The sequence below is a fragment of the Chamaea fasciata genome, unplaced genomic scaffold, assembly GCF_029207755.1.
Source record: "Chamaea fasciata isolate MVZ Bird 193981 ecotype frontalis unplaced genomic scaffold, bChaFas1.0.hap1 SCAF_1, whole genome shotgun sequence".
Classification (NCBI taxonomy): Eukaryota; Metazoa; Chordata; class Aves; order Passeriformes; family Sylviidae; genus Chamaea; species Chamaea fasciata.
The window spans coordinates 23,978,648-24,006,082 of NW_027094086.1; the positions used below are offsets into that span (position 1 = coordinate 23,978,648).

The following is a 27,435-nucleotide window of genomic DNA, read 5'->3' on the forward strand; positions in this document are numbered from 1 at the left end:
CATACAAAAAAGTTTATAGTAAATTTTGTGGTATAGCCACCAAAGTTGAAAGTTTTAACACAGTACTTTGTTCACAAAAACTAACAAGACTTTATTAGCAGAAGTATTTATGTAGCCAGAATAATTTTCCTGTTCCAAGACTGCAGTGTCTATCCACATTTAAAGAAAGACTGCATAACTTGACAAATAGCAGAAGTAGGAGCTCGAAACCATCAGGTCACCTGTTAACCAAACAGAAACATTTAGATCCCTATGACTATATAATCATGGAGGAATATCACAGATGGTATTCTCAATGAGGAAGACTTTTTTTAAGTAAAAAGAAAAAAAAAAGTTTTCAGCTCCAAGTCTTACTCCAAGATCAACCCAGCTCTACCCCTGGAAACACCCAAAGCTCCTTCAACACAGATACCTTTCATACAATTAACCAGGTAACCTAAGTGCTGCCCACTGCCTACTGAAATCAACTTCCCAGCTGGATAAATCATGGTAGAACAACAACAATAAGCAAGGGGAATGGATCCAGAAGCTCTGCCACAGAAGACTGCAATAGTCTGCCCCGGGTAGTGCGGGGACTTTCAACACACCCCCGCAGAAAGCTGCTTCTGAGTAAAGTGAAGCATCCAGCAATGCACCTTGGTGCCATGAATAACCTGAGATCATTGCAAATGTTCTTAAAAAGCCACCAGCATAGATGACACAGATGCCTTCAGGCACAACAGGCAGATCTTCTCTCCCACCACTGAACCGTGTTGTAAACAGACAAGAGGAAAAACTATACTCAAACTGATCTCTGCAGCAAGCTTGCGCAATGCTGCTGTAACAATTAATCCCTCATACAAATCCAAAACTAGTTAGCAGAGGAACAGTCAGAAGATGACAGAAGAGCTACTACCTGAAAATCAAGTCATTAAGTACATTAAGGAAACAAAAGGAAGTCCCCACGAGTTTCCACAGCAGCATTTTGTATGGTGGGCTGAGTAAAAACTTGGACACTGCTACCAGCAACAACATTTTAACAGGCTTACCAGCTTTGAAGAAAGGTGGGGTTTGTTTGGTTTTTTTAATTTAAATAATTTTACTATCCTGATATCCAGATAGCTGTTGATCAGAGCATCACCATTCTGCTGCTTTCACACACCATGGCAGATTTACTAATTAAAACCTACAAATGAAGGGATAATGACAGCCTATGGAGGCATGCAACAATTAGTCTTCCCTGCTAATGCACTCCTCCTCCAATGAAATATGGTAGTAGTTAAAGGCATCCCTGCTGTTCTAGTCCTTGGCAAGCTACATTTATTTTGAAAGTGAACCATGAAGTGTCCCCCCAAACAATCATTCTGGTGACAAATTGGTGACATTAACTAAAGAGTTAAGGTTATTTTGACAAATTTATGATGGAGAGCAGTTCAACAGAGCAAGGACAGGTAATGAAGAGTCCCAGACACTTGATTTAAAACATTTGAACTCCATTTGCTGGACAGCAACTAAAAGCCACCAAGAGGCTCTTATATCCAGTGAGCCCATCACTGCAGATGTGATTTCATGCAATCCAAGCTGACATACTTAGCATAAAAATAATAATAAAAACAAAATCACAAGAGTTTAAGAGCTGTGGTCCAGAGTGTTGATGTGATGCTGTTAGTACAACTAAAAGAGGTTTTGTTTCTGGCTGCTGCTGTTCTCCATCTGTGACAAAGCTCCCAGGCTAAACACACATATGGTTGTTTCCTAACCCAGTTCTGTCAAGTGATGCTGGTTAGCCAGACAGATATGTAAACAAAGCAGCTGGCAGCAGCTCAATGGTATCACCCACTTGTTTCTATGTTTGCCAGTTTTAAAATCCCTGTAACTTAATTGTGCTTCAATAAGAATCTGAGCAATAATCAAGGTTAGAAAAGACTCACTTGTTTCTCATAATGATCATTATTGACAATCTGACTCATCACAGAGAACAAGCGAGACTCTGTTCTAACCTTGATTATTACTCAGGTTGGTCATTTTACTTTTATACATATATATACTTCTGCATGTATGCATACATACATATTAATGCTATATGTGTGTTGCACATGTATATACTTCTACAAGGTTATTAGTGTATAATGAGAAAACCCATACCTTATCCAGAGCAGGAAGAGACATAAGCAGACAGATGAGAACATTAAGACATTAGTCTGTATTTCCTTGTGCAGCAAGTGTCAGAATCATACCTTCATCACATAAAAAGACCTTTTAACTCAAACCACTCCAATGGAGAGAACTGTACACATTGGCACAACAAGGAAATAACTCCAACTTAGCCACTATTTGACAAACACATTGGGACAGACCCACACTCTCAAGCAGTACCTGTATCTCTCAAGACAAGTCCCACAAAGTGTGAACAAACAAGTTTACCTACCCATCTTGGTTCAACAGCACAAGAGTTTATCATAGGACACAGAACACAAGAACACTCTTCCAGTTATTTTGAGTTCAAGGACTTCCTGAGCCAGGTGTGGTTTCTGTGTATTCACCAACTCACAATGAATTTCCTGCCATGGAATTTATCCAGTTCGTTTGAACCCTCACCAGGTTTCAGTTTCCATACTGTACCTTGGCTATGAGTCCTATAATTAAGAAAGTTCTCTTTCCACTATGCTATTCAAAATACTTTAATCCATGTATGGATTTTGACACTTTTGAGGCTTTAAAGGCCCTATTAAAAAGTGATAGAATTAGAACTCAAATACAGTAAGATTCAACTTTCTTTTAAAACTGTTTACCTTGTAGCAACAGCTTTCAAGTTTGCATATGGTAAAAGTTTCTATAGGATGTTTTAACAATTGCCAAGTAGTGCAGTTGTTATTTTCAATGTACATGCAGCACCTAGTACACCTAGGATTAGATAAAGGAAAACTCATCTCTCCCATGAATCCTACTGTTCTTTCCTAAAGGCTTGGGACTAGACAGAGAGCAAGACCACTGATTTATTGTCAGAACATGTTGCCAGATACAATTACAAGCTGAACAGTGATATCAAAGACTGACAGATCCCGAACAACTTGCTCTCCCTCCTTTTCATTAGCAGTTCACTAAAGCTATTTTAATAGCTTAGAAGGCATCCATTTCTTTACACCACTGGTTTCACCACTGGAGCCATAAGAGCATTAAGACGAGTCTTTAGAGTTTCAGGATTTCTGATAGGTACTGAAGACCAAACAATTATCTCCCTCCTTTCCACCATTTAAGTTGATTTCTGTGTGAAAGATGGAGTTAGACTATTATAAAGCAACTTGACCTTGTGAAACACAAGTCATAAAAGTTTTTGGCAGCAGCTCAAAGAAATTTTCCTGATTTCCATAAATATACACCAGTTAGATTTATGAACCATTGTCTGATCATTACCTACCAGCTCTATATTGCTTTTCCTGGATGTACTTTTAAATGGAACACTTAGTACAGAGGATACCCCTTTCTTTCTTGCTGCACATACTTTAATTTTTGAACTAAACTTCCTAACTAGAAAGCTACATTTAAGGGAGTTCTGACTGTTACTTCCAATGGGTCCAATCATTTTTTGCATTCCAGACAAAGCACAGGAACTCTCCTGAAAAGCATTAAGAATTAAAAGCAAAACAAGCCAAAAACATCAGCTACAAAGAATCACTACATCTATTGGAGTATATACGCATTGTCTGTAGATCAAACATCTACTCTGGATGGAAAAGCAATACCTAAACACCAAATCTTACAAGAAAGAAGTCAACTTGACTCCACCTTGTTTTTTTTAAAAGGGCAGTAATTGTAATTGGCAGAGAAGCTATGTAATAATGGTTTCCTAAAAAGAGTGAACAACTGCCAGTTAGACAAGACTATAAAAAGGGTATTTTGGGACTTGTGATTGATCAGTCTATGACCAACATACACGCCCACAGCCCAGGCAGCCAATGACAGGACACATGTGGGATCTCATTCAGTGAGAAGTCACTAGGGCCTGACATTTAGCCTGCAGTGGCCAGTCTGTTCTTATCTTAAGTAGTAAAACATGTCAGTAACCACAGACTATTACTCCTACTAAGTTTTCATGAAATATAGAACTGTTATTGAGAACCTTGTTTTATATTGCCAGTGCAAGTTTGGAATTTTATTTTTCTTAATCTTACATTAACAAGGCTGAGTTTGATAATATTATCATAACCATAAATCAGATATTGAAGATATGATAGAAAATAACTCATGAGTGAAGGAAACATTTTAATAAAAAACAGTCAGTTCACAGATATACAGGTAAAGTAATAAGAAAACCTTTGTTATCTTACAGGTATTGAAGAGCTCATATTGCTTAACAACTTCCTAAGTAGCTATTTGGTCCCTGCTGCAGAGGTAAAAACCTTGAGTTATTTAGCAGATTTCCTAGCAGATGAGAAATGGTTTATGGCTTAAAGTGAAAATGGCTCTTCCAAGGCCTCTCGACTGCAGAGGGTAACAGGTATCCAGAGATTTTGCTCTGTAGCAGATAGCTAATATACCCAGAAGAACCAAAAGCCCTTTGTGAAGGGTGTTTATGAGGACAAGAAGAATATATGCCTCTATATGCTTTACATATGCATTCAATACAATACGTATTCATAGAAGTAAACAGTTTCATCATAAAGGTCAAAAGTTACTTTGTTACAAAAACAAAGAGGCAGTATTTCAGAAGTTATTAAGGCAGACCCCAGTCCACCCATTCTAAAGAGGAGCCAAGGGCTTCTTTATGGACATGGGAAGGAGTACTGCACACATCAATTCCCACAGAGGGCATAACAAAGCAAACTATTAAGTTTAAGAGGAATGTTGGGTGAAACAAAAATAATAAAAAACATCCCATTTAAATGTGTTCTAGGTCAAAAAAACCAAAACCAAACACACACACACCCCCCACCCCCCAAAAATTGCCACTTGCAATACTCTAAAACTTGGAAAATCCCTAGTTATCCTGAATTTTTCTCCCTGAACAAGATACTGAACAAGCTGTTCTTGGTACCACAAGTCCTTAGCAGAGCAGACAATGTTCTTTTGTGAGCTTTGTGCATTTGCTGGAAACAATTAAAAAAAAAAAAGACTTCTTCGTTGTGGCTTCTGTTCTCCTCTGCTTTACCTGGGGTAATATGCTGTGTAGTTCATGAAGAGCTGAGCACCAGCAGGGTAGTAGGCTGTGGAGGGCTGGAGTGTTCGTGGGTTCAGAAGCATGGATGGCTGATACAGAGCAGCTTCTGTTGGCACAACTGCAGCAGGAGCAGGAAAGGAGTAGGCAGGGGGTGAAAGGCCTACAGGGAGCAAATGGAAAATAGATTAGGACCTCAAATTCCAGAGCTAATCAACACTATACATACACAAATCCACAGTACATCAAGAACCTTCACAATCTTCTCATCCTTGCTCACCACAGAAAATAAATATGAGCCACCAACATGAGTGACTACAAAGTGTTGCACCCAGCCTCCAGCCAACAGTAAAGTCAAAAAAACACAAAAAGCCACCTCTTGCTCTAGGAATAGGGTCTCTTTCTGATATACAGGTCAGTTTTGCTTGTATAGGCTCAGATTTTAATGAAGTCTGCATTCAAGAATTACGAGACTTCTCCACAGTGAGAAGAAAACTTCCATGGTAAAGATCCGTTTAACATTCAACAAAAGAGAGAAGACTTTCATCCTGGTATTGCTTACACCTTAATTAATCAACAGCAGAGTGAGAAAAGTCATGGCTTTGCAGCTTGAAGCATTAACACTAAATAAAAAAAAAAAAAAACCCAAACCAAAAGTGCACTTCGTGCTGTTTTGAAAAGATGTTAGGCCCTAAATGAATTCTCACTGATGAGAGTACACCCTCCTCTTTGCCTTCCTCTTCTCCTCCCCTTTGCCAAATAAGTGAATATAAAGCCCTAGATAAAGTCTGCCTTTAATTTTGCTTTTCAGAGTTACAGCCAGCATCTCACTGTACTGTAAAATGTGGAACAATAGGCCCAAAAGGCCTTATCTGAGGAATACATCACAGGCATTTGTAATTGGAAATGGGAACATTGACACCTGTGTGTTTCCAAAGTTTATGGCTCAGACCAAGAACCTGTCCTAGGAGCTTCCAGAAGGTTCCAACCCATCTGGAACAGCAGGGACTGTCACACATAGGACTATCTACTGCTGACCCCCCCGGTCAAGATACTTTCATTGAAGGAAAAAAACTTTGCCAAGGATTAGCTGAAGGTCTACTTGCATTCAAAAGAAACCACTCCCAGGAAGTTTTATGCTGTATTGGCAGCTCTGACTAGCATGCAGAGGACATTTCTTAAAAAGTCCACCACCAAAAAAAATACACTTGCATAGAGTGACACAGAGAAAGCTACTACATGACTACCTGGCCATTTATGGTTTTGGAAGCAAAGTATTATTTTTCCCATAGGCTCAGATTTGTGGCACAGATGCTTAGTAAATCAGCAGTAAATTAAGCTCCTAAAGTCTATCCTCCAGAAGTTTGTGTAGAAGTCAGCGTTTATCCTAGTAGCTCTGAGAATCAAAATTTAAAAGGAAATACAGATTTCCTTTTAAATCTGCAATTCTCTGAGGCAGAAGCCAAATGTATTTCACTCCCACAAAGCCAACCTCCATTCCATATAAACAACAAAAAGCAAAGGAAGAGTCCAGTCAGCTGCAGTTCAAAAGGCAGAACATGTGATTAAGTCTCAAAGGGGAGCATAACCTATGGTTTCTCAAATTAAGTTTTGGAAGTGAAAAGGGAAGGTCTTTTACTTGACATGTTCACCATGATGAAAAAATGTAAGTACAGATCAGTTTAAATGCAAAACAGATCTTTAAGGTCTAGGCAGGGCTTAGAAATTACTTTTCAGAATCATCACTCACCCCACCAATTAAAGTTTCAGGGAGGGGAGGGAAAATTTGCCACCGGAAAAGCAAAAGTAGTTCTTCAGTCATAATAATTCACAACCAAAGGGAAAAATAATAATTGCAAGCTGGTGATGACTTAAGACAAAAGACCTTATTTTAACACCCCAATCAGACAATGCTTTCCAAGAACCAGGATCAGAGTCAGCAAAGCAGCTCCAATACCTACCCACACAGTGTAGAGCATAGTGGCAAGACCCAAGCAAAACTTACATGGTAACTTACATGGTGGCGGGGACAAGCCATTTCGATTTAAAGTGCCCCCCATTAATACAAAGTTCATCTCTTCAGCAGAACATTGAAAGACTTCAACATATCTGTCCTTCATAGTCTTCTTATGACACTTCTGTGCAGCCAGGAAAGCTCGATCTGCAGATTTCATCTGAATGAAAGCATCTCCCGACGGACGTCCCTACAAGGCAGACAAAAAAGAAAGGTTTCTGTAGGTTCCATGAAGGAGCAGCATAGCAATAATTATTTGCTGTTATAAGCAGTCTTCCGTCATAAATACATTTATCTCCAAAGTCAAGTACAGTCAGTCTTCCTGAGAACTCATCAGCATGTTTAAGCTCTCCTTTCCAAAGTTTTCCCACTTGTGATAACTTGATCATATTTATTCACCTGTTTTGATTAAACTACATTGTAGCTTGTTAGTTCTATATCCAAAAAAAAAGACACCTATGGGAGAGACTAATTCAGGAGTACTTTGGTGCTTTGAGACCTGCTCTTACAAATTTACTACAAATGCAGAATTAGAAGATCTAGTCCCCATTTATTACCTGTGATTTTTATAGTTCAAGCATAAATACAGTCAAATGCTCATTGCTAAACTATTTGTTTTAAGTTTTATTTTGTTTTCTGAATACCAACATGGGCTGGGATATTTTAGTAGAGTACTAACTAGCCTAACATTTGGTATGAGCTTGCAGAAAAAAAAAAAAATCTTTATATCTGCAAATGAGTGGGATACACCACTGGGAGGAGTTCTTTAAGCCACATGCAGCTGCTGATTTGAAGTAGCCAAAACTAGAAAGATAAGAGAACTGAAGCCGGCTCTAACTCAAGTTCTGGGCCAGTCTTCTCGTTTTGGAGGGACAACAGCTTTATCAGCATCCTTTACACATTCATGATTAGAGGGTTGAAACCTGGGAACACGGAAAAAGATAAAAATCTAGTAGTCAGGCAAAATCAGTATTTGGGGAGAAAAAAAGTCTGATAGCTTTGGGCAGGGGAAGGGTGGCAGACAGCCCTTAGGGTTATATGCACACACCAATTTCTTCATCCAGTTTCTTTCATTAGTGCTGTCAAGGGCTACTGATTTACTACTCTAAATCATTACTTGTGCTTTAATATCTGCACTTTTCTTAGTCTCTCCCAGCACTGCACATTCATTACAGTTTTTTAGCTTTGTCTAGGTCAAATCCTCACAGACACAGGAATGTCTTTACATAGACAGGTACTGAAAATAACTACAGTCCCTTCTCCATCCCCATATTCCTGAAACACAAGTCCTACTTCGGGACCAGGAAGTATTTTTCAGTTTTGGCTGACATTAAGCCTAAGCTGAAACAATTTTAGAACTATCATTTTTATACAGCGATAATCAGTTTGTTCCATTGAACCACTCGGAGCATGTCCATAGAGTTAAAGGACTCCTCCCCCTGAAGTCACAGAAGTAGGAAGATAAAGATCACAAGAAAGCACAATCCTTTGTCGAAAAGATTTTGGTAGAAACTGCTTCCAGAAAACAATGGCAAAGATGTGACACTTTATATACATCAATGAGCTGTTAATCTTGGTGCTTAGCTGTGACTGTTTAAAGAAAGCGACACAGGAAACCCAAAGTTTCAGTTTCTGAGTTATGACATAGGAATTCCTGTCTCTAGAAGGCTGCAGTCACATTTGTCCTCAAATATGCTTGCGGCACATTGTTCAGCAAGGCAGGGACAAACCACTCCTTTGAGAGCTAACGTTGCCTACACTTGTGTTTTGATGGCACTCCTCACGAGGTACAAGAGGAATCATGCATGCTTGTTGAGCAAGACTCTTCAGTCAAGCCTACTACAGGTCAGGATCATGGCTGCTGTTCCCGGAGCATCAGCCCCCCCAAGTCTATGGCTTAGCTTTCAGCACACGGGTAGGTCTCAGTGAAAGAAACCATTCTACAACGAATGCAGCAGCTGGCACAGCAGGGTTCAAGTCATCTATTGCCAGTACACTTTTAGAAGAGAGCTGGATGCCCATTAATACCACAAGTGCTAATCCCAAAGGTGCTTCCCCTGTGGATAACATCATCAGGACTGTATTCAAATATACAGGCATTTGGCAGTGGCTAGAAACGCATCGCCTACCAACCTGGTGATTTAGCACCATGTGAACTCCATGGGTCCGAATATCCGTAGAAAACTCTCCCAGGAACTCCAGGATGTCCTCTATAGTAGCAGCATAGGGAAGACCACGCAAACGGATGCAGTCTCTGATGTTGGTGGGAGGCACAAATTGCTGAGGTAATACTGGAAGAATTGGAGGTGTTGGGAGAGGAATGAGAGGTGTGGAAGAGTACCTGTTCAGCACCTGTGCAAAACAAGAACAGATTACAGAAGCCTCCTTACTCATTCTTCAGCTTAGGAGTAGATGTAACCCCAATGCCACCTGTTTTCACTCTGGGTAGTATTTTAAGAAACAAATGAGCGAGATACAAATTTTAACTGTAAAACATCTGAATTCTAAGCACTGTGTTGTGGTTTAAGCTCAGAATCTAGCACACTTCTATAGTCATTCTATGATAAATGGTAACACTATTGTTTTAAAAAAATTTGGGTAATTTTTTCTTGAAAAACAGTTTTGTTTTGGGAAATTTACTTGAACAGTTAATGCAAGTCTCAATAGAGATCTTAGAACATGAAATCTGTATATCTACAGTATTTTTATTGTGAAATGATCCTAGAACATTCTACCATCTAGAGAGTCACAATGACACTTCTACCCAAAAATCTCCCCTCTGCAAAACTTTAGCAGAGTTTGGGAACTAGAAGCACATTTCACTACCACACATTCCTTACTGTGCCTGCCATAGTCCATTCAAGAAACATGAAGAGCATTACCAAGTCACAGTACCTGTGACACTTAAACTTTGAGAATTATTGTTAATAATTTTAACAGGAAAAACCCTGTCTGATGAGAAGTTCCCTGAATATTCAATCACTACTTCTGAACTCTCTCTGAGCAAGATTGATTTATTTGCATTTATACAGCTATCAGAAGGTTTTACTAAACAAAAACATATGAGAGTACTTGAGAAAAATGCAATGATGAGTGAGCACTGCAGCTCTGCCTTCTCATCACTAATGTCACCTTTTAAATAAGGCACTGAAATCTCTACATACTGGGGAAAACAGAGCTGCATAATTTCTCGGATACAGTGACATGGCTGTGACTTGCATCACAGATGATACCTTTTAGAATAACGTCTAGAAATTATTTACCTCAACTGAAGCTCTACAAATCTTTTTTTGAGACTTAAACAGTCCTCTCAGCTCTCCTTCTTTTCCCTGACAGCTTAGCTGCAATTAATGGTCCACCAAGCCCTGTTAAGTCAGACTCTTCAGTTTCAAAGTCCTGCCACCCTCTGCTAAGTAGCGTGTGCCTGCAGAAGATGGCAGAGATCTGCCCTTAAAGACAATTTGTGGAATTCTTCAGATACATTACACTGGAGAGGACAAAAGGCTTTGCTTTTTCGTGTAAAAAAAATTATTTAGCTCAAGATTTGTTGCTAAATACTCCTTCTGAATAGATCATCACTGTACTCAGTCAAATTCAGAATACGTAGTGTAAAGCTCTAGACCCACATCCACATTTTACAAAGTTATTGGAAGCCAAAACCCCAAAGGTTTCTATATAATTGAGAACACCCTATACCATAAGATCTTACATTTCAAGGGAGCAAAGTCTCTCAGAAATTCACACAATACTCATTCCAGCAAGAGTTAAGATTGAGAAAAGATAAAAGAAGCTTTCAAATCAAGGCCAAGCATTATTTGTTTCTTCTACTGCCAGCATAGAAGTTTGGACTACAAAAAGCCAACATTTGAAAGGTTTGCACCTACCTGCTGAACTTCTGCTGCAGTGCTCCGGAAGAGTTCAATGTACCTTTTTCCCAGCAAATCTTTGTGCTTCTTCAGTGCATTTTGTGCATATTCCTCACAAGCAAACAAGACAAAGGCATCCCCTGTTGGCCTGCTGTCAGGGTAAGTGACAAACAGGACGCCCTCCTTTCCTCCTGTTACAGGACAGTGTTGGCCAAAGAAAGTCAGCACTTCTTCTGTTGTTACATTGAAAGGAAGACCTCGCATCCTGACAATCACTTGGTTTTCTTTTGACAGGAACTGTGCAACCTCATTGGAAGTACCTTTAACAAGAAAAAAGGACAGAAGCACTTCAGTCTAGGCAACCATATAAAATCATGAGCATAGCTACATCCTTTCCACAGGCAGTTTTTGAGCAGGTAGAACAACATTTGCCTTTGAAGTCAGGAAAGAGGACCCTCTGATAAACTAGATATATCGTATAGGACGCCTCCCATTGAAGTATAATAATGTTACTCCATCATTTAGAGGAGATTAATCTTTATCCAAAGGAAAAATAGGAAATACTTGCAATGTTCAAAGCCCAAGGAAAGCACAGTCTGTCAATCTCTAGTGTGAGCAGGACCTGTGCTACTTTGCCCTTTGTCTAACTATGGAACACCTCTGGCATGCTCTGGAGCCATAATATAGGCAACCAAGTACCCAGATTGTTGTGCTGGGAAGAAAAGGTTGGAAGAGCATGTTGAAAACAGCTCAGGGATTTCCTCCTATCCTAATAGAACTGTCAAAATATGCCAATCCTACTTTCAGTATCTTTAGAAGACCAGTGATGCTAATAACACTACCTTATTCAAAGGTAGCTACTAACCAAGCCTCTACCTTAATATAGTCCTTTCACTTACAGCTTTTATTCTGCAATGTTTGGTTGTACCAGACATACACCATTCTTCACAAATGTCACTGTGCAATGGCTTTACTTTAAATGCTATAACTACTACCAAACCTATCAGTTAGCTATGCTGACAGCTTAACAGCCTCTTCCACTCCGAAGCCTCAGCCTCAGATATCCAGTTAGTCACTTACAAACCTTGGCCCAGATCTCTGTCAGGAAGCACTGAGGATCATAAAGTAGTGCAGAGAAAACAGCTTATTGGTTCTTAATTCAAATTTTGTATGCTTGCAGACAGGAAGGGAGGAAAAGAGATCAAGAGAGTTTGAATAGCAAATTTTGCAGCCTTTCAATTACCAGAAAATATTTCAAGATTCCCCTTAAATAAGCATTCCCCCTAAATCCTTCCCATTAAGCCTGAGGCACAGATTTGATTTGAAGAAAATCAGTTCCATAAATCCCTTGTATTTACACTGTGATATCTGTGATTTGTTTTTATGTGCAAGCCTCCACAGCAACAGCAGTTACACTGTTTTGAAAAACTACTCTGGTTTCATTTTTTCAGCAATCAATAACATGATGACCTAACAAATTAAGTTCATATACAAGATCACTTTGCCCAATCAAATCCTGATTGACAGGCTGCTTGAAAATTGCAAGAACGCAGAAGAGAGAGGCAAACAGATAAATCATGGAACATCTTGGGCTGCTGCTAGCAGAATACATAGTAATCAATACACCAGCCAGCTACTTGTTCAAAGACAGAAAAAAGGGCCACATTCAACAAGAGCGGTTTGCAGCCGAAAGTTAGAGATGCTGATGGAACAAACCATCCCTTTTCATCCCCTAAAAATTACCTCCTGCAATTTTAAGGAAATCTTCACCTGTTGCCTTGTATACCTAAAGGAAAAAAATGGAACACGTGATTGGCATGTAGTCTGGATTCCTTCTGAGAAGAGGATTTCAAAACCCATCACATCACCCACCTCTATGTATCGGTTCCCCATGTGATGCTTGTGCCTTTGTAGTGCTAGATCTCTATGCTCTTCGCTTACGAACCTCACAAGAGCCTCCCCATTCCTCCTACCCTGGGCATTGAGACAGAGTGCAGCACCTCCTCTGCAAGATTTAAACCAAGAGATGAAACTCCATGACCTATGCAGCTGAAGAGCTACAAATGTACAAGTAAGTTCTTTACTACTAACTTCGCAATATTTAGACCTTTGAAGAATCGTGCTATATCCTGGTCAGATGACTGCCATGGCAATCCTCTTGCTCGGATAACAGCATTGTCATCCACAAGTTCCATCTTGCTGCTGCAGGTACAGAAAGAAGTAGTAATGCAGAGACATCTGCCTATAGTATCTGCCACACACCAACCTGTCTGCTTGTCATTTGTACTCCAGAAACAGGCTTCTGTCTCTGCTCCATATCTGCTGAATGGCAATGCCAAGGCAGTGAGGCCAAGTGCCACTAACAATTGAAAGTCACTGTATAAGTCTCTCCAAGGGGAAGTTTGCTTTGTTAAGTTGACACTTTCCAAGTTCCCCTTTCCTGCTTTACCTCATTTTCTCTTTGAGCTGTCATCTCTTTAATCATATTCCAAATTTACTTCCCTCTCCTGACATAATCTGTGCTTCTCTATTATTTGAAGAGGGTTACTGGTACAAAAATCAAGTACTTGTTCTAATCTAGGTAGGCAGAAACTGAAGCAGAACAATTAGATGCAACAGATTAGTGCTCATCATTTCTACTGTGACAGTGTATAAGAACCAGTCACAAGCCAAGTCCAAATCTGTGCAGGACTGTACTCAGCGCACACAGGACTTCGGCCTGAAGAGTCGAGTTTTAACATCGCTGGTTCAGGCCATCACTGTGCTGCCAGAGACTAATATAGCTAAAGGCTACGTTGGCTGCTTAGCATGGGAATAGCTTAGCCACAGAAAGCCAGGTTTAATTGGTCATTACTGCAGTCTCTTTTGTTTTCTCAGTTCTTGAAAATGTCAAGTGCAACAAAATGCTCACAGCTACCCAAGCCTGCCTTTCTGGCTATTGAAGGAACAGCTTTTTTGCACGGAAGAGTTTAAGTGATTGATTAAGTAGATGAAGAGTTGTTCAGTAGTAGAGGAGTCCCTCATAGAAAAGGGAATGGTATGCCTGGAAGGTTATGTTTCTCACTCACATTTTAATTTCTCAGATGGCCTTTCAGTAGCTGTCTGTCTCAAACTGTTCCCCCTTGCCTCCTAGCTCTGTACTTCTCATTATCTCAAATAAAACGTGAATCTTCCAGTTCATCCCAGAGTTTTGTAAGTGAAAAGGAAAAAGCTTAGAACAAGGCTGAACATAGCCCTTGAACTAATCCCTCTGGATACTTTCTGCCAATGCTGCATTTTTTCTTACTTTTTTTGACTCAAAAGTATAAGTGTCATCTACCATTATGACAGACCCTTAATCTGAAGGAGGGACATGTTTCTGCAAGATGGGAATATAAATAAGGTCAGTTTAACACCAGTATCATGTGATATTGGAGAGAAATCATTGAGAAAACCACTGAGAAAAATCTGTATTTACACAGAGAACAAATGCAGTTACATTAAAAAAACACACAAACACCCAAGCAACAAAGTAGGCCCCAAAAGCAGATAAAGCTTTATGTTTAAAACATATTTGGGAATAAGAATCACCATTAGATAAGAATCATCATAAACAACTGAGTGGTAGTACAGTATTTCTGGCACAATATCTTTATGAAAGTGCTTCTTCCCTATTAGAAAAAATTATGTATACGCAGTACCCATGTGGTAAATTGCAGGAAGAGTGCAAGAGTTAGTAACTAATAGGGTTATTTCTAAAACACTGCTTACATTCTTTGTTAATAGCACAATACACTTAGTATCCATTATAAGCACTTATTAGTAGAACACAGAACTCTCAGCAGCTAACAGGCAACACTGAAGACTAACAAGAAAACAGGCTTGCATCTGATCATAGATTGTCTGTTCCCTTTCCCACTTGAACGATCTAATCAATTCCCACAGCAGTGGGAAGGTAAATAAATAAAATGGTAACAACTATTAGCAAATTAGGAAGAGAGAAGTACAGCTGATCTAAACAGTAACCTTAAACAAAAAGTGGTGGTGGTTGAAACGTGTGCAGCAAGAAGAGGGAGGAAGTACTTACCAAGGACCACTTTCAAATTTGTAGTTCACCCTTTCTGGATCTGAAAATCGGTGATCTATGAAATACAGCACAAGTTATTTCCTATTTTGTCAATGTACACAACAGGCAGCAAAGCCAAAGAAGGAACAAAGAAAACTCATTCATCATAACCACTTACTGTATGGTTCAGATATTAATGTTAAAATAATGTTCCCCATATCTTCAACTTGAGAGGCTCCATAAGGAACTGCTGGACTGTTCTTGTCAAGATTTAAATCTTTATGCTGGAGTTAAGTCAATCATCACAAAACAGATTTCTAATTGGCTTCCTGCTAGAGCAACACACTTTCATGTTGTCCTTGTATGTTGCTTCTCAGGGGAAGATTTAATCCATCTTCCTGCTGGGATGCATTAGCTGCTCTGCCTTGGCTTCTAGTTATTGCCACCTGCAGGAGTGTAAGGTCACTCCAGGAAGTGTCTGGGGACATGAGACCCCATAATGACATGTATTTAATATGTCCATGAAATATGTATGTTTGACAGATACACCTCTGCATGTGGAAGAGACTGGAGCCCTGTCCTCTTTAATTAACATCCTCTTTAATCTTCAGGGGAAGATTTTGGGCAGGAGAAGAAGCAAATTATCAACTAAGTGCTCTAGAAATAGAGGAATATACCACATGCTTTTTGACCAAGTAAATCCCAAAGCAGAATAAGTATCTTACCACTACAACAAAATTCATAAATAACACCTTGTCTAAACCTTGCCTATTGGAAGTAATAACCCAAGTTCTGTGCTGGTGCACAGAAGCATTTTGAGAATCTGGTTAGAGTCTACCAGTTGTGTTTTGTCAAAGAGCAAAACAGAGCCCCACATCCCATAGCTTCAGTCTGAAGAATTTCAGAAATGTCTGCAATAGAGAGCAGGAACTATCCAGTCCTAGGAAGTCCATAGAAAGACCAAAACACCCAGCCACATTTATAAAGGGAGGCTGATATAAGTTGCAAATGCTGTCTTTTTTCAGACAACTGTAAACAGTTTACTATGGTATCTCCTGATTTCCATCATATTTGGCCCTCTTCAACACCAGGCTACAGGACTGTAAGATTACTTGCAATTCTACCCCATTATTTCTGAAGCAATTTTTTAAAAGGTCTTTTTTCACTGAGGACTGAAGGGTAGAAAAAGTAATCAAGAACAGAGCAAAAAAGAAGGAAATCTAGGAATAAGCACCGCACTTTTTACTTGCCTTATCAGTTTGCATCAAGAGTTCAGAGCAAAAATGAGAGTTTCTCAAACAAAACCGATCCTGACATGGAGGTACAGTAACGCAACACATTGAAAACAGCTAAGTGCACCAATTATTTGCCCACATGACCCCCAGACTACATTAAACACATTTCAAATGCTCCAGAGCCTGCATTATGTTCAAAGGTTGCTTTGTAGTCCAAGATATCTTTCTTCTTTTAAGAGGAAACCTGCTTTCTCCACCTAGAGCTGAACAACATTTGAGTTTTCAGATGCCTCCATGCAGTGCAGGGAACAGAACAGTTTCTGTTAGAAACAAACACCTCATACCAGCTTTGTTGTATCATCTCATCAACAGGTGAGCAAGCACAAATTTCTTTGTGAGAAAGTCTTCCCTATTATTTGTAGGCTGACTGCAAGTCAGTTCTACAAAACAGATTTTTAAAAAATTGTTTGACAGTTGCCTTGTTGCAAGACGAAAAATAACTTGAACAGAATTAATGCATTCCTCTTCCACAGAAAGGACAGGAAAGCTGCTGTGCCAACAAAATACACTTCAGGCTAATTTGATTTTGAAGCTTTTCTGGTTTGAAGCGTGCATTGGAGTATGGAATGTGAGAAGATGATGCTTAGTCTTAGAAGAACATTTGAAGCTTAAGTGAATTATCTTACTTTAAAAACCAGAATACTTAAAACAGTGATTTCTCCCCTCCAGCTGCTTGACTAGAAATAGTTTGCTAGTCATTGCCCATACCCTCCCCCTCCTAGTACCTTCTTTGGGGTAAAGTACTGCAAACATTAAATAGTTTTCTTAAAAAACAAGCCAAAAATCCTGAGCAACTCCAAAGCATGGTTTGAAAGATTAGGACTGTTTATGACAACAAAAAATTTCTTCATCGCAGTTTCTCTTCCTAAGCTTTAAACAAACTCAAGCTCACCTCCCCCTCTGCACCCTGAAAAGGGGGGTTGGAAAGAAAAATAACCCACAAACAGACTCTGACAGAGAGGGTGCCTAAGCAGGGCCACACAGATGTTTCTGGACACCTTGTGTATCAGAGCAGAGTTGCTCCTCCTCCCTTTCCTGACACTGTTCCCCCTGTAGCACCTAAGAGCTGCACACTGGGCTTGGGCAGAGCTTCTGCTGTTCATACAGTGAACCAGAAGCTGCTGATGGTGCAGGTGTTAGAACCCTGGTCTTGCCTGACCAAGTTTTATGAAGATTTTGGAAATGTGTTTCCTCTGTCAAAAGTCAAGAGAAACTGGGCAGGAGTCTCAATAGTTATTCCAGCACAGGACATGCATACACATGTGCTTGGCTGTTGGACTGTGCTGTCAGAAGTGAAAAGACATTTCAATATTTCCTCTGTGCTGAGCCAAAGATCCCTACAAGTGATCAGCATTCAGAGACAGGAATGCAGCAGTGTGAAAGGGGCAGGAATTTGATGAGAGGCCATCACACAAGGAAAACAAACAAGGATCCCATCCCACAAAAATTTTCTTCGGTGAAACTGTTTTCTGAAGACACTGACACATTGGAGAAGTAGTTCCTGAAAATGCTCTAGTACCAACAGAAGCTGGTAACAGTTGTAAAACACAGGGAGTCAGTTGTGCCAAACTCTAGAGAAATATAAACACAGTGGAAGGAACAAACAAAGTCATCAACATTATTGAAGGCATAACCTCACACCTCCACCTCTGATTAGTTAGAAGCACAGCTTTTAGGCAAGATTGGAAAAGAAAATTAATAGTTTTCTCCATGTTTAAAGAGCATGCTAAGTGAAAATTGTATTCTAATGAACAAGATTGACTACAGAGAAGTAGACACCTATGGACAGAGGCACATAGAAATTATGGTACTTGGGAAAAAATATAAATAAAATAGTCTATAAACCCCATCCCTTACTCTGTGAAGGGATAGGAGACCACATGTATCTCTCTACATCCATATTTAAAGGATGCCTCTCCCAAGCAATTGGAGAAAGACAATTACAGGGGATAATCCAAGTTCACATTTAAAGAAGTGTTAGAAACCAGACATGGCTGTCCAGAGCTAATATATGCAGTAGCATCCACGTGTATATTCTTAATGAAGCAAAAGCAAAAGATAGTCCCAAATAAGGCAGGCTAGGAAATGACAAACTACTTAATCTTGGTGTGCAGCTGTGGTACCACCTCCTGCAACACTCAGCAAGTTAAAGGAGCAGGAAGGAAAGGCATATTCTGTATGAGGGTGGCCTCTCTAACATGGAAGAAATTTCTAAATCATTTCCTCAGATGCATCACCACAACTTCACTCACTGTCAGTGCCCTCCAAGACTTATTCCTTCCCACTGTCTCTTTCATTTCTCTGTCTTTTAACTGCTTTCTCATTGAACAACTAACTTCACCTGAGATGATATGAAACAGCATCATGACTGTGCTCTGCACTGATCCTTTCCCTTGGCTCTATTTCTTATTTCAGTCTCTTTAGACAGAAGATTACATCTTTCTATATAATGTTTTGCACAAAGGTAATATAATATTACCCAGTTCCTGAATACTATCACAGGAAATACAAATAGCAATATCCAAGGTTCTCAGCTAATAACCCGTTATGGGCTTTTTACTGCCAGAGTTAAGGACTATTGGTTATAATTGTGCTCCAAATTATTGTTTCCAAGACACCCAGGTAAAAACACAAAAACAAACCAAACAATAAAACCCCAACAAACCAAGTTTCAGTACTACAATATCCAGCACATTAAACAAGCTGTTCTGGAGTGCCCCCAAGTTTCTACTGACTACACTGGCAGATACTCCTAGTAAGAAGTTATCCTCACACATCCAATTCAGAAGTGAGTGGAGCAAACCAAGTACTGGAAGAAGCAAGAGCTATTTGCCATTTAATGGCTTCTGCACACCCAATCTCGAGGCAAAAGATGAGTCTTCTGCAAACCTAATAGGAATAGTCATGCAAGCTTTATTCACTCCACCCTGAAGGCACTCACAGGGTGAAAACTGGCTCAGCAAGCTTTGCAAATCAAGAAGTGTAGCAAGTATGGGAGGTACAGAGGGTGCAAGAACAACCCTGCTCCTTTTGTATGCTTACAAATTTTTAAAAAATGTCGACAGACCCAAGTTCGTTTCTCTGCTGGAACATGATCGCTTCTCTCAAGTTTTGTTACTCAAAATTTCTCATAATTGTCCTGCTGTCATTACACTTACACAATTCTGACAGTCTGCCAGAAAACTGTCTGATACACAAGAACTGTTTTGACACCATGAGTTAGGCAGCAGTAGCACTCAGAGATAATTACAACTAGTCTTAGTTCTGCCTTGGTCCCTTGAATTTCACAGCATTTTAAACATTGCTTTACCTTTATCTAAAGGAAATGAGTGGCTGTTTGTTGTGAAATGTATAACTTCTTGCAGGGGTTGGGAGTAAAGATTCGTAAAGCTTTCACCTGAGTTCTTGAGTTTGGCATGGTTTCATTGCTGTACACAAATTTCTAGTAGCCTCCTGAGAGAGTAAGTCCACAAAGTACTTTCTAAAGGAATAATAACCCAGCCAGTCATTCAGTCTATTATCTCTATGCATTTTTACAATATTGTGCTTGCCTTGTCTGCAAGAAATACATAGCCAAGCACCTATAATCCAGTGTGCTGTATACTGAAATATGTATCTGGAATTGACTGTGCAGTAGGAAGTTATCTCCCCTGACAGCTGGCAACAGTGGTGGACATTCCCCATTTGCCTGTAATTTGTTCTTTAATCAAAACTGACCCATCAAAAATGAAATTTTTGAACACTTAAATCTAGAGTAATTTAAGTTATTAATACCCAGCTTTCTCCTAACTATTTCATATCATAAAAGTTTCCTCTTATTGATCACAACCAGGTTACACACAGATAAATGGAGATGCAAGTACATGAAGGAATGTGCCCAAAAATCATTTTACTCCTGCATCTACCAGTCTGGAAATACAGATCTCTTGAATATCTAGTCAGTACCTTAGCTCCATACTAAAACCTTCTATCCTCACCAAATGCTAATGTATCTGGCACACTATAGTTTCTGTGGCAGAAATCATGGAAGATTCATACACCCCCTTTAGCTGTGAGGCCAAGAAGCTGCACTTTCTACAAGAATAAAAAGAGCTTGATCAGATTCTATGCACTAATCAGCAGCTTCATTTCAACATACTGCACTTATTTCTGATTTGTTTTTGTGTCCCACACCCCAGCATATTCATAGATGAAGGAAGAAAAGCTAAACAACTCTGAACACAGCTTATAGAACTAATCTTTAGACTCAGCACGTGCTTAAACAATCTTTTTATCCTAAACATGACATACATATCCATGGTCTATAAGTGCAATTAACCTATAGAGCTTCTGACACTGAGGAGATTTGGTTGATATATTTCAGCAAGGTGAGGAGAAAAAAAATTATCATATTTATCAATAAAACAAAACCAAAATTGTTTTACCCTTTTAGGAATCCACATCCTCTGCTCCCACACAATAACAGGGGAGAGACAGTTGATTTCAGCCATGTTGCATAAACATAGCAAGTTTGCAAATAAGAGCCTCAGCAGTTACAAAACAAGACAAGCCACAAAAATAAATGTAAGACCAGAATGAAGTTAGGTTTATATCCCTTAAGAAGCATATCTTACCCAGAACTCAGACTCAAGCTGAGTGCATTTGGATAGACTGACTTAGCTTCCAGGAACTTGGAGAAAATATTACTGGCAACTGCCAGAACTACTTTCAGATAGCACTGACTCTTTAAGGACTTCCTGACAGGTAACACAGGATGGTCTGCCCCTCCTCTCCCAGCAGGCAGGGAATACACAGTCCATCAGCATGCCTTAGCTGACCAGTGACACTCCAAGTAGCTACAGTCATACAACTCCTTCCACAGTGGAAAGGCATATCCCAGACATTCACATAAGGAGAAACCAAGGGCAACTCTCTGAAACAGCTGAAGTAGCTCACTGTCTTTAATTTCTCCAGATCATGTCAAAGCATTCCCTATACAATGCATTAAGTTTTTGATCATAACTAAGAAGGCTCCATCATCCAGTTTGTATGCACCACAGCATTTATTTCACTTTTCTACATAAAGATTCAGAATCCGACTCTAAGTGTACTGCTTTCCTTCAGAATACAGGTTGGAATAATTTTTACCCCTTTACTAGCAGAGATTAATCTTAATTTGCAGATAACAAAGCAGAGCAGAATGGTTAAACACAAAAATCCACTCCATATGTGTATTTTATACCTCCCAGCAGGTACAAAGTCCAGGCAACACTAGTCCTGCAGTGAAAGCCCAAAAAATTCTGAAGCCACAGACATCACCTCTTAATGGCAACCACTCCATGGACATAATAAGCAAGTCAGAGGAAAAGTTATTAAAAACAATAGCAACATCAACCACCAATAACAAACACAAACATCTCAAATTCCTTTATTCCTCCTTGATACCTGACTTTTGTGACCACTACTTCAATAGCTCAGTAACTCTATATCCAAGAATATTTTTGGGCCGAGGACTGAAGCTTGCAGCAAGAGGGGAGACTGCCAGGGAAGCAAAGGAAAAAGGCACAGCCAAATCACAGCTTCAGCTTTCAAGCTCAGACTAGGAAAGAGCCAGACAGGATGAGGTTACAGACTACTTCAGACTATTCAGAAAGTAGTTTTAGACATCCCTATCACTGACAATGGAAACATACTACTGACTGCATCTTGGTGCCAGCCAAGCCTCAGCATGTGAGTTGTGGCATGTGCACCTTCTAGGAGACTGAATACCACATGTTCCAACAGCATCCCTGCCTTCCTTTCATTTCTGTGCTAGAGATTCACTACAAGGTCACATTAAGAATAACCATCTCCTCTCCTGAAAATTAAGGCTGTCTCCCAACATTTGCTCTTGCCTAAAATAAAATAAAAGTCTAACTGACACTGCGAAACTCATCACCCAAACTTTAATATTACAAATCACAACAGCAATTTGAAAAAAAAAAACGTGCTGGTTACATTAAACTAAACTGTGAAGTTTAAAGAGAGTCAACTATAAAGACGGTAAAGAAAACAGAGAAGTCAAGAAGAAACACAGGATTTTTTCCACTGAAGCATTTGTCCTTATATACTTTTATCTTTATCTTTGTGAGAAAACTTAGTACAGCTCAGAGTCACTCATTAAATTATACCATCCCTAAATATGTGTTGCAAGCATTACTCATGCACCTTTGTGCTAAAATTCAGCCAAGACTGTAACAGCAGCAGAGACACCATTACTGTCAAAAGGATACATTCTGTCATGGCTGCAACATCGAGTTTGCTAACTTCAGGTGAGCCAGGGCAACACTTCTTGAACTCTTTCCGCAAGTCAAAAAAGGAGTAGAAGCATTCAGGCAGTAAAATATTCTGTAAAAGGAACAAAGCCAGTTAGGGTGAGTTTAACCTACTTTGTGACTAGACACCAAACTTTCTAACAATATCTTCAGAACAGACAGGAAACGCAAACAGTCTTTGCTACAGAGAAACTCACATAGCTCTTCTTAGCCAGGTAAGTATGTTCATAAACTTTTTTGCTTAAACAGCTTTCTCCTTAGATCGTTTAATAAGAGAAATGTGCTTTTGCACTGCCAGAGAAACATTTGCTATTATTACTAGAGCTTCAAATCCAATGTATATGTAGCAGAGCAAATGCCTCCTATTGCAACATTTATCATCAATTCTTGATTGCAATCTTAACTGTATAAAGCCAGAGGGTGGTCCAGTTTCTGGAATTAAGCAAATTTTGCAAGCCTAGCAGATATTTTAGTTTACAGAAAAGGCTGTTTTCAGAGAATAGTCACACTTCATATATTTATTCCAACAAATAAAAAAATCTGACTGTGCAGGAAAGGGTTAGACATGGTGCAGAGGTTGTCAGTCTATGCATGGTACCTGCAGGATATCAAGCCAGAAGCAAGTTATGTAGCTCACTATAAGTCAATGAAACCTTTCTTGCCCCACCACTACATCTACCACATGCCTTTAATTTTTGGGGGAATGGAAAGGAGAAGACATGGAGAAGTCTTAGGGGCAGCTGTTGAAACCAACACAAACCCTTACTCCTTCAGTTAGCTCTTCACCCCAGACAGACTACTACATATTCCTTCTGGCTTTGTTGCCGTCAAGGCTTTTCCAGACTACACACAAAGGCTTTCTGGGATTTAACAACTAGTTAGCATTAATGCCAGCAATATAACATAGCAGCCTATGTGAGAGCACATTTAGGGAGCCCAAAGAAAGCAATTTAGGCTCTAAAACAAATTCTGCTTTGAGAACATTAGAGCTTATCTTAGCATATGGACAGGTGTTTTAGGCAAACGATACTCTTTAAAGGCTTATGAAAATATAGATGGGCCTGCCAACATTTCCTGCTCTAGTTTTAGCATGATTTTCTTCCCCAATGTGAAATGAAGTTCCATACTTCATTTATGTTCTTTTTGAATGGCTGATGCCAACTTATCCTCTGAATACCAGGAGTTGCTAGATGCCTTCTGAATGGATATCTTAGAAACAAATATCTTCTCAAGAGCCTAGAAGTTTCTACCTATTTGGATTCTAGTGATCCCACACTCCAATCCCTGCATTAGGATATTAATCAAAAAAATATTGCAAGTGTCATAAGCATCTGGTTTATTTAATCTACAGGCAGCACAGAGCAAATTTCAAATGAACAATTCTTATCAAAACAGCAACATAAGATTTTGATGAAGATTTGATTTCTGTCTGTGACCCTGTGATGATACAGAAAAAGGATCCCTGACATCAAACCAACTTTAATTGTAGGACGTGGCCCTTCTTTTATCTACATAATCTAAACGGATGACAAGTTTTACTTTATTAGCCAAAAAGAAAGTATTTTAAAAACCTGCTTCTACATTTTCTCATGTTATATGTCATAGAAGACAAGTTACATATATAAGAACTGTCCCTTCACTGTGAATAATGCTCACTGTTTCTCTTCTAAGCCTTAAAAGCTATCAATACTTAAAGCACAAACAAGTATTACAACGAAGCTCATTCAGTATCACTTTTGTAACAGCACACACTTGCAGCAGTGTCCCTTCAAAGATGAGGCAGCAAATTGATGCACACAGAAGTCAGGTACAATGAGAGGAGCAGAACAGCTTAGCTCATACAATGCAATGCATGTTCATACCAAACCACAAAATGAGGTGTTATTAATATTGAGGCAGTTATTTCAGAACCAGAGAGACTCACATATTGCTGCAACCCTATCACTAACGAAAAGCAGGCAGGGCTTCATAACCCTGTTAGCGATTTGGCAACTCTGAAGTTATGGAAAACTCCAGACTACAGGACTAATCATCCCTCATAGCCTGCCTCAAACTACTGTTCAGCTCCTTACAAATACAGACATAGCCCCTGGAGTGTCAACTGAATACCTAAAGATTGAAAGTTGCTATAACTAGGCATGAATGTAAAATTTCAAAAAACAGTTCATGGTTAGGATGGTTAATTATTTAGCAACAATCCCAAATCCCACCGGTTAACTCTGTAGAAGCTACAAGCACTGTCAATATGTTGCTACTTTCTCCAACATTTAAGAGCATTGTCCTTCTGATCTAACTTGAAAAGGTATTTCAGGACTGCATAGGGATAGGGCATTGTATATGCCTTTCACACAGACAAGCTCTTTAGCCTGATAAGCACATTACATACAAGCAATGTTTGTGCTATGGTTGTGTGGAGGTACCCTCATACTAGAGAGAAGTTGATTTGTCTTGCAAGAAATCATAAAAAGCACATTAAGAGTCAAACTTAAGCTATAACTACATACCTTTTTGGAAGCTTCAGGGTGTAGAACCTGCCTAATGTGCAACTGTCCGTCAGTACAGAAACAGAAAGAAGTACCTACACCAATGTTCAGCTCATTGCTCACGGACTGATTAAACTGTTGGCAGGAACAAGAAAAAACATACATGTTATGTTACGAGACCAGCGTGGCTCCACTTGGCAGTGTCACCAGTTAGTAACACGTTATTCCTGGGCAGCAGGAACATGGAGCTAGAACTCCTTTTCATGTAAGCCTACTCCTTCACTTATGTAAATTTGTTTCTTACTAGCTAAACACATGCTAACTTCCATGATAAATCTTTTCACAAGGAAACCAGCCCTTTTCCCCTTCTAATAAGATACGGCTACACAGACAGACCACATCACAGAAGAAAATCCTGTTCAAGATTTGCAAGAGTATTGCAATGAGACAAAGCTGATTGCAGAGAGCTGAGGCAGTACTGGGCCAGAAGAGCTTTTCAGACAGGGCACTCATGCATATCAGAAAGAAGACAGGCTTCCAGCCCTACCCTCGATGGGAATCACACACACTTCCTTGTTAATCTAGAGACTTCAGTACCAACACCTTCCCGGGACTGATGAGCACAAACCCTAACAGGAGACACCTAAAGCTGCCTTCTTCCAACATGATTAGGGCTCACCCTCAGCTGAGATTCACTCAGGGTGCAGCATGGCAGGAAAGCAGGGTAGGAAAACAGCTGACCCTAACCTTCCTCTCTTGGGGTTCAGTTCCTCCCAAGGCAAATAAAGAAAAGGCAAGGAAGGAATGCCCACAAAGCCCAGCACATACAGGCTTCCTGGCCCACATTTGTCTGTGGTGCTCCCGTACCAGGCTCCACTGCTCTGATGGTGGGGATAAGCAGATGATGATACCACCGCTATCCCACGGGAGAGCTCCCAAAGGAGACCAGCACTCAGCAGTTACGATGTGTCACCTGTCTCAATGCCTGCTCCAGCGGTGGAGCCAGTGCCAGGCTCTCCACATCCACTTGGGTGATCTCCTGGCACTCAGCCGTCAGTTCTGTGTGGTCAGGCCGGACCAGCACGTCATGCAGGTGCCCCAGCTCCAGAGAAAGCAGATGAGGGGGTGAGTCAGCTCTCCGGGCTAGAGCTCCCCACCTGCAGCACCAGCCCCTACCCTCCACCAGAGCTTGCTCCAGCCTGGGACACCCATTACCAGCCCTGCACCGAGACCACCCTACCCACATCCAGCATGGCAGGCGCCAAGGGGAGCAGCAGGTCGGGGTGCTCCCCGTCGGGTGAAAATACCTCCTTACTCCTCAGGTCGACCACTTTCCACAGGAGCTGGAGCAGCTCTCGCTCGTCTGAGCCCAACCTTGCCCCGTTGGTACCCGCCGTAGTCACGAAGAGAATCACCAGGTAGTCGGGAGACGCCGTCATGGTGCCACCGGGCCAGCAAGAGAGGATAAAAAGGAGGAAAGGAAGAAGGGGGGAAAAGAGAAGAAGCCGGAAACTTTCCTTGCCCCAGGCGCTTCCAAGCGAGACCCAAGCAGCAGAACCCCCAGCTGTAGCCTCCCTCCCCAAGGGCCTGGCGTGGGGGAGGCGCACAGCTCCCCCCCTTCCCCACCCCCTTTTCCCCGAGGTGGGTGGTAGCCGCGCCTACACCAACTGCACCCCTAGGAAAGGCGCAATGGCCGTGAGCTTTTCTGCGCGGGGCCGCGGCACCACCTGCCCACCCCCGGCCCACGTGGTGCAGGTAACACACACCTGGCGCCGCCGCCCATTGGCCCTGCCGGGCGGGGACGTGGCAGCGCAGCGGGGGCGGCAGCCGGAGTGCGGGGCCGGGATTGCGGACGGGTCGCGGGGTCGCGGGGTCGCGGCAGCGGAGGAGCAGCCCCGGGCCCCTGAGGAGGCTCAGGGTGCCCCGACGGCGGCCCAGACCCTGCCGGGCTGCGCCTTCCGCCGGAGAGGTGCGCTGCACCGGGATGGTGCAACTCCTCAGCGACGGGGCGGGATCGCCCGATCCTGCCGGGACACGCCGCAGAGGGCAGTTCTGCCCTGCTCCGGGAAGCTCCCCCGGACGGAAGGGCAGGGGAGATGGTCACGCCGCTCGTACCAGCCCCGGCAGGTACCCCGCTTTGGTCCGAGGCCGCAGGGTACGAGTGTGGTGCCAGGGAGCGCTATGGCGACGTGCGGGCCGGCTGCCCCCGGGTGCAGCTCCTCCCCAGGGAGACCAGAGGCTCACGGCGGTGAAGCCTTTGCCTCTGTCATCCTTAAGGCAGCGGCATCGCAGCTTCTGTACGGTT

The 27,435-nt window shown here is 41.1% G+C and overlaps 1 protein-coding gene across 2 annotated transcripts; it reads right to left on the reverse strand.

Annotated features, from left to right (window-relative positions):
- Nucleotides 1-4,229: 4,229 nt before the first annotated feature.
- Nucleotides 4,230-26,792, reverse strand: ESRP1 (epithelial splicing regulatory protein 1). Of its 2 annotated transcripts, none has more exons than XM_066178580.1 (13): nucleotides 26,438-26,792; nucleotides 26,104-26,232; nucleotides 25,152-25,265; nucleotides 22,606-22,720; nucleotides 15,238-15,336; nucleotides 15,081-15,135; nucleotides 13,106-13,216; nucleotides 12,887-13,019; nucleotides 12,758-12,800; nucleotides 11,033-11,334; nucleotides 9,282-9,500; nucleotides 7,152-7,338; nucleotides 4,230-5,297 (listed from the first exon to the last, which is right to left on the reverse strand). In XM_066178580.1, the coding sequence occupies exons 1-13, from the start codon at nucleotides 26,567-26,569 to the stop codon at nucleotides 5,125-5,127; spliced, it is 1,812 nt and encodes a 603-aa protein (XP_066034677.1). In that variant the 5' UTR covers nucleotides 26,570-26,792; the 3' UTR covers nucleotides 4,230-5,124. The 2 variants fall into 2 exon arrangements, with proteins under 2 accessions (XP_066034677.1, XP_066034669.1); XM_066178572.1 differs by having other exon boundaries at nucleotides 7,140-7,338.
- Nucleotides 26,793-27,435: the final 643 nt, after the last annotated feature.